Source organism: Trichosurus vulpecula, chromosome 3 (assembly GCF_011100635.1).
Source record: "Trichosurus vulpecula isolate mTriVul1 chromosome 3, mTriVul1.pri, whole genome shotgun sequence".
NCBI lineage: Eukaryota > Metazoa > Chordata > Mammalia > Diprotodontia > Phalangeridae > Trichosurus > Trichosurus vulpecula.
This window is the reverse complement of record NC_050575.1, coordinates 304,606,234-304,619,103: the sequence shown is the minus strand read 5'-3', so window position 1 is coordinate 304,619,103 and position 12,870 is coordinate 304,606,234. Positions and strand designations below refer to the sequence as shown.

General features: G+C 42.3%; 1 protein-coding gene across 1 annotated transcript in view; it reads left to right on the top strand.

The window, feature by feature from the left end:
- The window catches only part of LOC118842519 (disintegrin and metalloproteinase domain-containing protein 32-like), a 132,867-nt gene that overhangs the window by 26,043 nt on the left and 93,954 nt on the right, over positions 1–12,870 (top strand). Inside the window, exon 7 of the mRNA XM_036749997.1 lies at positions 9,711–9,779. Coding sequence (XP_036605892.1) covers positions 9,711–9,779 — 69 coding nt within the window. The remainder of the gene's footprint in view (positions 1–9,710; positions 9,780–12,870) is intronic.

Sequence of the window (12,870 nt, the reverse complement as noted above, 5' to 3'; positions counted from 1 at the left end):
GGAGAGAGGAATAGGGTAGGAAGAAAGAGTGGGAGAAATGATTGATGGCCCAGGTTTCTTTAAAATGATGTCCCAAATTGTTTAAATGGATGCAATTTACTTTCAGTTGGTAAGTTTATCCAGGACAAGAAAGGGTTATTTCAAATAATTCACTGACAGAGTTTTATTAAAAGTTCAAGTCTTGGGGGGCGGAGCCAAGATGGCGGCTGGTAAGCAGGGACTAGAGTGAGCTCCATACCGAGTCCCTCCAAAAACCTATAAAAAATGGCTCTGAACCAATTCTGGAACGGCAGAACCCACAGAACAGCAGAAGGAAGCAGGGCTCCAGCCCAGGACAGCCTGGATGGTCTCTGGGTGAGGTCTATTCCACATGGAGCTGGGAGCTGGGAACGGAGTGGTGCAGAGCCCAGCCTGAGCGGCGTGGACCATCCAGACCAGAAGCCGGGCAGAGGGTCCCTAGCGCCCTGAATATGTGAGCTGCAGCAGTTACCAGACTTCTCAACCCACAAACACCAAAGACTGCGGAGAAGGTTAGTGGGAACAGCTGCGGGAGTGGAAGGAGTTCGCGGTTCGGCTTCCAGCCCCGGAGGCAGTGGAGGTGGGGCAGCTACAGCTGTTGTTACTTCCGGCTCCAGGCCCACCTGGTGGGAGGAATTAAGTGGTGGATCAGAGCAGGAGTGCAACAGCCTGCTGAAGATCTAAGCCCAGTCTGGACTGGGGGTTCTTGGGGAAGGAGTAGTGCAGGTCTGACAGAGCTGGCACCTCCCCCCCAAACGTGGAACATAGAACTCGTTAGTCTACAAGCAGTCATAACCCACTGAAAAACTCAAGGGTCAAGTTAGTTGGTTGGGAATATGGCCAGGCAGCGAAAACGCGCCCAGATTCAGTCTCAGACTTTGGATTCTTTCTTTGGTGACAAAGAAGACCAAAACATACAGCCTAAAGAATACAACAAAGTCATAGAGCCTACACCAAAAGCCTCCAAGAAAAACATGAACTGGCCCCAGGCCATAGAAGAACTCAAAAAGGATTTGGAAAAGCAAGTTAGAGAAGTAGAGGAAAAATTGGGAAGAGAAATGAGAAGGCTGCGGGAAAACCATGAAAAACAAGTCAATGACTTGATAAAGGAGACCCAAAAAAATACTGAAAAATTCACTGAAGAAAACAACACCTTAAAAAACAGACTAACTCAAATGGCAAAAGAGCTCCAAAAAGCCAATGAGGAGAAGAATGCCTTGAAAAGCAGAATTAGCCAAATGGAAAAGGAGGTCCAAAAGACCACTGAAGAAAATACTACTTTAAAAATTAGATTGGAGCAAGTAGAAGCTAGTGACTTTATGAGAAATCAGGATATTATCAAACAGAACCAAAGGAATGAAAAAATGGAAGACAATGTGAAATATCTCCTTGGAAAAACCACTGACCTGGAAAACAGATCCAGGAGAGATAATTTAAAAATTATTGGACTACCTGAAAGCCATGATCAAAAAAAGAGCCTAGATACCATCTTTCAAGAAATTATCAAGGAGAATTGCCCTGATATTCTAGAGCCACAGGGCAAAATAGAAATTGAAAGAATCCATCGATCCCCTCCTCAAATAGATCCCAAAAAGAAATCTCCTAGGAATATTGTCGCCAAATTTCAGAGCTCCCAGATCAAGGAGAAAATACTGCAAGCAGCCAGAAAGAAACAATTTGAGTATTGTGGAAACCCAATCAGAATAACCAAAGATCTGGCAGCTTCTACATTAAGAGATCGAAGGGCTTGGAATGCGATATTCCGGAGGTCAATGGAGCTAGGATTAAAACCTAGAATCACCTACCCAGCAAAACTGAGTATCATGTTCCAGGGCAAAATATGGATTTTCAATAAAATAGAGGACTTTCAAGCTTTCTCAGTGAAAAGACCAGAACTGAATAGAAAATTTGACTTTCAAACACAAAAATCAAGAGAAGCATGAAAACGTAACCAAGAAACGGAAATTGCAAGGGACTTCCTAAAGTTGAACTGTTTTGTTTACATTCCTACAAGGAAAGATGATGTGTATGATTCATGAGACCTCAGTATTAGGGTAGCAGAAGGGAATATGCATACATATATATATATATGTTTATGTATATATATATATAAGTGAATGTGTATGTATGTATATATCTATGTGTATATGTATGTATGTGTATGTATGTGTATATATATATGTGTGTTTATATATATATGTAAAAGAGAGAGAGCAGACACAGGGTGAGTTGAAGATGAAGGGAAGATATCTAAAAGAAATCAAATGAAATTAAGGGATGAGAGAGCAACATACTGAGAGAAGGAGATAGGGAGAGATAGAATGGGGTGGATTATCTCGCATAAAGGTGGCAAGAGGAAGCAGTTCTGTGGGAGGAGGGGAGAGGGCAGGTGAGGGGGGAATGAGTGAACCTTGCTCTCATCAGATTTGGCCTGAGGGGGAATACCATACATACTCAGTTGGGTATCTTACCCCACAGGAAAGAAGAGGGAGGAAGATAAAAAAAAATAAAAGGTGGGGGGATGATGGAGGGGAGGGCAGATGGGGGTGGAGGTAATCAAAACAAACACTTTGGAAAGGGGACAGGGTCAAGGGAGAAAATTCAATAAAGCGGGATGGGTTGGGAAGGAGCAAAATGTAGTTAGCCTTTCACAACATGAGTATTGTGGAAGGGTTATACATAATGATACATGTGTGGCCTAGGTTGAATTGCTCGACTTCTTAGGGAGGGTGGGTGGGAAGGGAAGAGGGGAGAGAATTTGGAAGTCAAAGTTTTAAAATCAGATGTTCAAAAACAAAAAAAGTTTTTGCATGCAACTAAAAAATAAGATACACAGGCAATGGGGTGTAGAAATTTAACTTGCCCTACAAGAAAGGAAGGGAAAAGGGGATGAGAGGGGAGGGGGGGTGATAGAGGGGAGGGCTGACTGGGGAACAGGTCAACCAGAATATAAGCCATCATGGAGTGGGGGGGAGGGTAGAAATGGGGAGAAAATTTGTAATTCAAACTGTTGTGAAAATCAATGCTGAAAACCAAATATGTTAAATAAATAAATTTAAATTAAAAAAAAAAGTTCAAGTCTTAGCTTGACTTTTATGAGCTGTGTTACTTTGGACTAGGCATTCACCCCTTCTGAATCTCAGATTCTGTATCTGTGTAGTATGGCTATCTTAACATGGCTCAGAGGGAGGCAAGAATAGACATTTTGAGCATCTTCGCTTCCTCCACCTTTCTCCAAAGGAGACTTCAGTTCCTGCCAGGAAGAAAAGCAAGAAGTTGGAGCCAGAGCCTGGCTATTTTGTTCTCAGAGAGAGGGGGTACCTGGCTATTCAGAATTATATTTATCTGCTCTCTTAAATATTGTTAGTTTAGGGGAAGTACCTATTTATTAATGGGTAAAGAAGAACCAGGCTGTATGTCCAAGACTTGATTTTCTTCCCACCAAATACCAGTTCCACAATGAACACACATACCAAATGGCAAAGAAACTCATTTATCCAAGAGAATCAGAGAAAGGATACATTTGAGAATATATACCATATAAGACAAATGAAGGAGCTCTCCCATTGTTGGTATAGGCTGACCATCAGGATCATTAGACTTGTTTGTGAGGTGGCAGCCATATCAGGATGTTGGAGCTCCATTGTTTGAATCTCTACCCTGAGAATCTCAGTAGCAGTCTTAGACTGCAAAGGAATTGCCTCTGGCTTTAATTCTCCTATCGTTTAATAATACACACAAGTCTCCTTCAATGGAACCCATAAATGAGTAAGACGGTTTTTGTATAGCTGGTAGACAGTTTTTTTTCCTCAGCCTTTGCTTAGGTATCCATCAGTTCTTTCCACTTACTCATTAGAAAGCCCAACTAACTCTCCTATGAGCAATAGTGGCTGTAGTCAATAGTTCCAGTAGGGTCCCCTCCATTGTCTGGGGCTATTTTGTAAATAGGTTGTCCAGTTTCTTGATAACTTTGTATGGGTGAGCTTTCCATGGGTCAACTAACTTGAATGCCAATGTTCCTCAATAGAACTCTTATCTCCTTGTTTAAGGTCTTGATATCATACTTTGGCAAAATAATGTCTTTTGTTTCTTGTCAGAGATTTTATGAGCTGAAGCTATGAATGGTTAGTAGAGATCTCTCAGCTTCTCCTTAAATTGTTCAAACATGTTCAAGGGCAGTTAGGTGGCACCATGGATAGAGCACTGGGCTTGGAGTCAGGAAGGCTCATCTTCATTAGTTCAAATCTGGCATCAAACACTGACTAGCTGTGTGACCCTGGGCAAGTCACTTAACTCTGTCTCAGTTCCTCATCTGTAAAATGAGCTGGAGAAGGAAATGGCAAACCATTTCAGTATCTTTGCCAAGAAAGCCCCAAAATGGGGCTATGGAGAGTTGGACACAGCTGAACATGACTGAATAACAACGACAATCTAACATGTCCAACAGTGTGCAGTTAAATTGTTGATACTGAGGCCTCTTTGAAGATGGTTAGGAGTACTTTTAGACTTTCTGGTAACTGCCAAGGTCAACATTTTCTTAAGTTGCTTGCTCTCTAACTCTCTACCACAATCAGAGTAAATCCTGGCAGGGAATTCATATACTGAAAAATACTTTCCCCCTAGCACCTTAGCAATAATAGATGCCTTTGATTGGGTAATACTTGCGCATATCTAGTGAAATGGTCAGTCACCACTTAGATATGACTCACATTTTTACTCTCTCCTTCTAAATTTGTTGATACTTTAATGCTCTAAATAAGCAGCATGAGTGGGTACACAACTTTTCAAGGACATCTAAAGTCATCTTAGGTGGTTTCTTACCAGTGCTAGGGTTCTTTCTTGACCCATATGTCCAAAGTTATCATGTAAGGTATTCATGGCTATTGAGCCGAATGCTTTTGGACAAAACCAGCCTCATCCCGATTTCATGTGTGGGATCAGTCACAGTCCAAGACAGCACTCTATTGCACAGCTCCATCTCCTGCCATTGCCTGGGCAGTAAGGTGCCTTTGGCTGTCTGGAACTTTAGATGAGTAGGATCATTCCGCCTTTGGGGGGTTGTTTTACTTCTCTTAGTCCTTTATCTATTTGTTCTCACCACCAGTCATTTGTAGACAACTGTGGCAAAGAAGATTGGTTCAGCATCACAAGATTTACATATACACTGGGCATGCCATCTGATGGAAGTCCCAAGTTCTTGCCATGCTTCTTTTCAGTTGTAATCTAGTGTTTCAAGTTTCAAAAATTGCTCTTAATCTTCTAGTATCACCATACATAGTTGTAGTGCTGTGTGACATTTTAGACAAAGCATCTGCATCCCCATTATTCTTGGCAGGCCTGTAACGTGTGCTGAAATAATAATTGACACGTGCTGCTACTCTAGCAAGCAGCATCCAACTTGGTGCTGGTCAAGATGTAAGTCAATATATCGTTATCAGTCCACACTTGGAGTTTTGCTCCTTAATATATACTTTCTGAAAGTCTTAGTAATGTCCCACTTTAAAGACACTAATTTAAGCTTATGGACAGTGTAGTGAGACTCACTGTCAATCAAACCTCTGCCCGCAAAGCAGTGGGCCTCTGGTGGCCATTTTTTCCTTAGTATAGGACATCTCTTATCTTGGCAGTGAGTTCTGTGTCTTCATTGCTCTGATGACATTAGATATGTGAAGCTTATGAATCAAACACAGAAAGAACCTCTGCTGTATAATTCTTCCTGCATTCCCAGGGTTTACAGGGCTTTTCTGTATCAGTCTCTGCCCTACAACATTAGAGGCAAGGTTAGCATAGGGGTCTTCTTATTCGCCCCCCCTCAAATATTTCAGCTAAAGTTTGTATACATTCATGCTATGTATACATTTCCCTTGCTCCTCTCTCTTATCCTCTCCATTCTGATTGGAGGGCTGGGAGGCAGGTACTAGACTCCTCCCATTGCCTTCCTTCATAGAGGACAAAAACTGGACTCAGCTCCCTCCACTTTGTATCTGCTGCTCTGCTTGTTTTCAGCTCAATGGAATGAGATGCCTCTGTGCCAGATATTCCCTGGTGTTCTCCCCCTGCCCCTCAACCCCCACCATTCTTGCCTCCTTGTTGTCTTGCCTTTTAGATTGTAAGCTCTTTGAGGGCAAGGAGTAATTGTATCCACGGTGCTTAGCACAAGGCCTGGCATGTAGTAGGTGCTTAATAAATGTTTATTGCCATTGGATTGTATTGAAGGTTACACTGACCTTCTATGAGGTTATCTACTGCTACTTTCAGTCTTATCAGTGTGTTTGGCTCAGGGGCCTTCCAGCATCTCAGGCACGCTCTTGCCTGTCCAGCTTCAGTCTCCCAAAATTATTCTCCTATGGGACATGCATGGTTCATGTCCATAGAAAATGCCAATTTGGGGCTCATGCTATCTGTCTACTATAAGGCAGTGTGGCCATGGCCTTACTGATATATAAAGTAGGATTCCTGGATTTAATTGTTACATTCAGTCTCTCTGTAGGAATATCTTCTTTGATTAGAAGGCCTGCTACTTTTTAAAGCAGTTCTTCATCCTCAGAGGGTAGACAAGTCTGAAATTCCCAAGAATGACTCCTTACTGCTAATTCCTCAGGTGTATCTTTGTTGCCAAAATTCTTAGGCAGGACCAGAAAAATTTCTTGAGTTGTCTTACCTACCTTAACATCAGTGGCCTTCTAATCCTTTCACTTTTTGACCCAATATCCTTAAAATGTCCTCATTCTTATGGTGTGGGTCTCCTAATATTAGGAGACCTTTATGCTTTTCAATTGCAAAGGTAAGACATTACTCCTCAATTACTTTAACACTCATCTTTTCTAGGGATTGTTCCATATGTGCCTATGTTAATACACAAATATTAATGTAATTAATAGATGTCAAAGTTTTATAGCAACAGTGGTCTATTGGCTTTATATATTGTGCTTAAGCAATTTCAATAGTATAGCAAAAAAACAAACCATGAATTCAAATCATGAAAACAGTACCAATGACTTTTTCCATGTATTGACACATAGCAATTACTTATGCCTGCAGCATCCTTTGGATTTTTAAGAAATGCACCATATTGGCAAATTCACCAGTTGCATTATAGTATGATGAAGCCAAACCAATTTAAATAAGATTGTTACCCCTCCAAAACCCCCAAAATAAAAATTATGTTAAAAACAATTCTAGGATACAACCAGGAAGAAACAATGTTATCTGTGACTAAAGTGGAAGAGGATTTGTTTCAACAATCCGGCTAGCAGCTTCTGTGGGGGTTTAAGATCCACCCACAGCCAGCACCCAGAAAGCTGTCAACAGCACAGGTTCTTTTGATCTGCTTAACTAAGGAAAGAAAGGTGAAGGGGTTGACAAGCTCACTTTAATTAAGCATACAAACATCAGTCACTTAGTTCAGGGGAGAAGGCCAGCACCCTGAACTTCAGAGCAACATACAAACAAAGTATAAACATCAACAGACAGACCCAATACAGATACATAGTTACCAACATCTAGGTTCAGCCCGGGAGCTCAGAAAAAGGGCTGGCCCAGAGTCACGTGCCACCACTGCTGTAAGGAGGAGCTCCAAGGAAGAGACAGCCAACTCCTGGTTTTTATATCTTTTTCAGGGTCAGGGGTGGGTGACCTAAAATTGTCACAAAGAGGCGACTTAAACCCACGTGGTCTGAAAGCCTCTGCTGTCCCAGACATGTAAACTAGGCCCTCCCTGGAGTTAGCCCCACCTTAGGCCCCACCTTAGTTGCCAATCCACACCCACATAGGTTTTACACCTAATAGGGGTTTGGGCCTGGGGCTTAGCACTTAGTAAGACTCAATGAAATACACTGAATTACTCAAAGGAAACAAAAACCAAACTCTTCAAGGGCCCTTGTTGAACTAAGTGCTAAGGAGCCCATTTTGCTTACCAACACACTCTACCCCTTGTTATAGGATACATAATCTAATCAGCCATGTATCCTAGAACATACATTGACCCATTATATATTGTGATCCAATTACGCAGGAAACTAAAACATATCATTCACAACAAAGCAAAACATATCATTCAGTGACATTCCCAAATATCTGTTTACAATACAAACATGACCCACCCCTAGGTCCCAGCAAGATAATCTCTTCAATCAATCATTCCCAAAATACTTGTTAACAATTCAAATGTCCACCCCTAGGTCAAAGCAAGTTAATCTCTTTAGCTAATACAAAGTGTCCAAATAAAGTACTTCTTCAGCAGCACACTGCCATCAAAGGCTTTTCCCCAGTACCCTGAGGCACAGGCATGCTTTAGTTAGTGAAGTCCTAAAGCAAACAAACAAACAAATAGAGTTCTCTTGGGGATATCTCCTCCCCAAACTGCCATTGCAGGCTTCCACATGGCACCCAAAATCCCAATTTCAAAGAAAGAGTCCACACAAAGTTCTTTTGGGGTCTGTTCTCCCCATTATGTTCCAGTCCCCGGTTCCAAGTCCTGAGGGGCCACTGGGCGATAAAAGCCAATGGGGTGGGGTTTCTGGGGGTCCAAGGCACTTCCCCCACCCCAACAAAAACAAATCCATGTCTCCCTCCTGGATCCCAAGCAGCCCAAGCTGAAGGGACCAAAAAGGCAGACTCAGTGCCTTGCTGCAAAGTTTCCATCTTGCCCCAGGGCTGAATTCCAAGCTCCTGGGTTCCAACTCCAGCTGGCTTCACCTGGCTTCTTCTGGAATGTAAGCGATTCTCCACCATTTCAATCCTCTCACCGAAGTCAGTTCCAAGGCAGCTCAGCGCTTTCAGCTTTCCAAAGTTCCCATGCAGACAGTCTTCTGCTCTGTCTGGATCAATATTTCAGCAGCCACTGTCTGCTTCTTCTTTCTCCTCACCAGCCCCTCCTGCCAAATCTGTAGGAAGGCCATTCTCCAAGTCTCCAAGGCCATTCTCCACTCCTGTTTCAAAACTCCACATACAATATAATCTCAAGACATTTACCCTTTCAGCACAGTCCTTCGGGGCCAGGCTTATCAGCTTAAGCCCTGGGAACAAGGGATTATCTCCTGCTCTGGGCCCCTGGGAAATGACGCCCAGCACTTCCACCTGCCTGTTTTCCTTCAGGCCTTGCTCCTGAGGCTCCACAGAACCATAGCCACCCCAAGTACAAAGAGCAGTCCAAAAACAGGGAAACATTCAACCAGCCCATGCTTTCCTGTTAAAGGCATATCCTGCCAACTACGCCATTTGTTTAAACAATCCGGCTAGCAGCTTCTGTGGGGGTGTAAGATCCACCTACAACCAGCACCCAGAAAGTGGCCAACATGCTGCGAAAGCACAGGTTCTTTTGATCTGCTTTAACAAGGAAAGCAAGGTTAAAGGGGTTGACAAGCTTACTTTAATTCAGCATACAAATATCAGGTTCAGCCCAGGAGCTCTCTTACCCACAGCAGTAGTGGCTTGCGTGACTCTGGGCCAGCCCTTGTTCCGAGCTCCCGGGAGCATTCTTAGGAATTTGGGTACTTTTCCAAAAGAATTTGTGTGTTAAACATGGCAAGGAATCAGTTATAGAGAGGGTGTCCCCAAAGTCTTAGTGCAGTTTTAATTTTAAAATTTATCTCTACCCTTTCCTTCCCATCCCCATCAATGTTGTCAATATGTTATGTTGCTAATGTATGGTGAATTATGAAATTTATTACAATTTCTCATTTTCTTTTTAGTCGAGATCACTTGGTCCAAAGCTATCATCTCAGTATGTGGAAATACATATTGTATTGGACAAAGGTTTGGTATGTCTTTTATGTTTTTGATGGTATTCCTTCAAGTTCTTCTATGTCTTCAGTTTTGTTAGCATATAACTTTGCACAATATATTCTGATTGTTCTTTTTATTTCTTCTGGTTTTGCTGTGATTTCACCTTACTCATTTGCTATTTTATTCATTTGATTTTTTGCTGTCTTTTCAATTAACATTAGTTAAGGGTTTATTGATTTGAAGTGCTTTTATTTTCTTAAATCCATCAGTCAATCCATAAGCATTTAGTAAATGCCTACTACGTACCAGGCATTATCCTATGAGAAAAATACAAAATAATTTCTGTCCTCAGGAAAACTTCCTGGTGTCCCTCCAAAGCCAAGGTTAAATTTTCTCTAAGATTTCCTTTAATGACTTGAATTTATAGGATTGACTATTGCTTTCAGCTCCTTCCAAAGTTGCTTTCTATACTAACTGTACTAGGCTACTTGTTGTGGTGCTGGGTGTGGAACACCATTAATTGACCAAATTTTTGACTCATGCTCATCCTCTTAGGTGACCAGGAAACCAGGATATTTGAGGTGTGAGAAAAAAGGAAACAAATGTTACCAATAGTACTCACTTTTTTTCCTACTGTAAGGTCACTTGCAGAGTATTATATTGGTTGGCTCATGGCTCATTACACTATATTGTTAGACTGAAATCCTCTTTTCATGCTTCTCTTGATTCTTGTGTTTGAAAGTCAAATTTTCTATTCAGCTCTGGTCTTTTCACTGAGAAAGCTTGAAAGTCCTCTGTTTTATTAAAAGTCCATATTTTGCCTTGGAGCATGATACTCAGTTTTGCTGGGTAGGTGATTCTTGGTTTTAATCCTAGATCCATTGACCTCTGGAATATCGTATTCCAAGCCCTTCGATCTCTTAATGTAGAAGCTGCCAGATCTTGGGTTATTCTGATTGGGTTTCCACAATACTCCTATTGTTTCTTTCTGGCTGCTTGACCTGGGAGCTCTGGAATTTGGCGGCAATATTCCTAGGAGGTTTCTTTTTGGGATCTATTTGAGGAGGTGATCGATGGATTCTTTCAATTTCTATTTTGCCCTGTGGCTCTAGAATATCAGGGCAATTCTCCTTGATAATTTCTTGAAAGATGATGTCTAGGCTCTTTTTTTGATCATGGCTTTCAAGTAGTCCAATAATTTTTAAATTATCCCTCCTGGATTTATTTTCCAGGTTGGTGGTTTTTCCAATGAGATATTTCACATTGTCTTCCATTTTTTCATTCCTTTGGTTCTGTTTGATAATATCTTGATTTCTCATAGAGTCACTAGCTTCCACTTGCTGCAGTCTAATTTTTAAGGTAGTATTTTCTTCAGTGGTCTTTTGGACCTCCTTTTCCATTTGGCTAATTCTGCCTTTCAAGACATTCTTCTCCTCATTGGCTTTTTGGAGCTCTTTTGCCATTTGAATTAGTCTATTTTTTAAGATGTTATTTTCTTCAGTATATTTTTCAGTATTTTTTTGAGTCTCCTTTAGCAAGTCATTGACTTGTTTTTCATGGTTTTCTTGCATCCTTCTCATTTCTCTTCCCAATTTTTCCTCTACTTCTCTAACTTGCTTTTACAACTCCTTTTTGAACTCTTGCATGGCCTGGCACCACTTCATGTTTTCCTTGGAGGCTTTTGTTGTGGGCTCTTTGACTTTGTTGACTTCTTCTGGCTGTATGTTTTGGTCTTCTTTGTCACCAAAGAAAGATTCCAGAGTCTGAGACTGAATCTGGGTGTGTTTTCGCTGCCTGGCCATATTCCCAACCAACTAACTTGACCCTTGAGTTTTTCAGCGGGGTATGACTGCTTGTAGAGTTAAGAGAACTATGTTCCAAGCCTGGGGGGATGTGCCAGCTCTGCCACACCAGCGCTTCTCCTTCCCCAAGAACCCCCAACCCAGACTGGACTTAGATCTTCAGCAGGCTCTTCACTCCTGCTCTGATCCTCCACTTAATTCCTCCCACCAGGTGGGCCTGGGGCCGAAAGCAACTGCAGCTGTAGTTCTGTAGCTGCCCCACCTCCTCTGCCCCTGGGGCGGTGGCCGAACCACAAAATCCTTTATAAACTCTGTCCCCAGCAGCTTTTCCCACTAACCTTCTCTGTTGTCTTTGGTGTTTGTGGGTTGAGAAGTCTGGTAACTGCTGCAGCTCACTGATTCAGGGCACTAGGGCACACTCTGCCCAGCTCCTGGTCTGGTTGGTCCGCGGTGGCCACGCTCTGCTGCACTCTGCTCCCAGCTCCGTGTGGGATAGACCTCACCCAGAGACCATCCAAGGTGTTCTGGGCTGGAGCCCTGCTTCCCTCTGCTATTTTGTGGGTTCTACAGTTCTAGAATTTGTTCAGAGCCATTTTTTATAGTTTTTGGAGGGGCTCAGCGGGAAGCTCACGCTAGTCCCTGCTTTCCAGCCGCCATCTTGGCTCCGCCCTCCCATGATCAATTTTTGTAAAAGTTAAATGTGGTGCAGAGAAATATGTATAAACTTTTGCTACCCCACTTAGAAAATATCATGTCTTTTAATTCTAGTTTCTCTAGAGAAACTAGATTCATCAGTTCATTTAGATTTCCCCCCTCACTTCTGCTGTAAATACAGTATTATGTTTCTTAAGTTACTTTAATCTTTTTTTTTAAGGTGGCCTTGTTCTCACTGGCTCTCTTCTGTTCACCATTCATTGTCTTTTCTCCTTTATTACCCCTTTCCTTTTGGAGATTTTAAAAATTAGTTCTTCTCTTCTGCTTTTATCTGGTTGCATATTTCTTCCCCCCTCTTTTTTCCCTCTCAAATAGACTCTCCTCCCTTCAACTAGTCCTGTATGATGTTAATGAGAATGGGAAGATCTTTCCCATCCATTAATAGGCCTATGTGACCTGCTTTGAGCCTGAGTCACTTGAGCCCGTGGTGGGAGGTGCTTGCAAGGTGAAATAGGAAGAGAGAGTGAGGCAGAGCTAGGAGAATGTGAGGTGGAACTGGGAGAGAGAGGAGGCAGAGAGAGACAGATCAGCTAGGGAGTGAGAGAGAGAGGGGCATTTTGCCTAAGGGAGCTTGTTTGTGGGGAGACTTGGTGATGGTGGTGCACCTTGC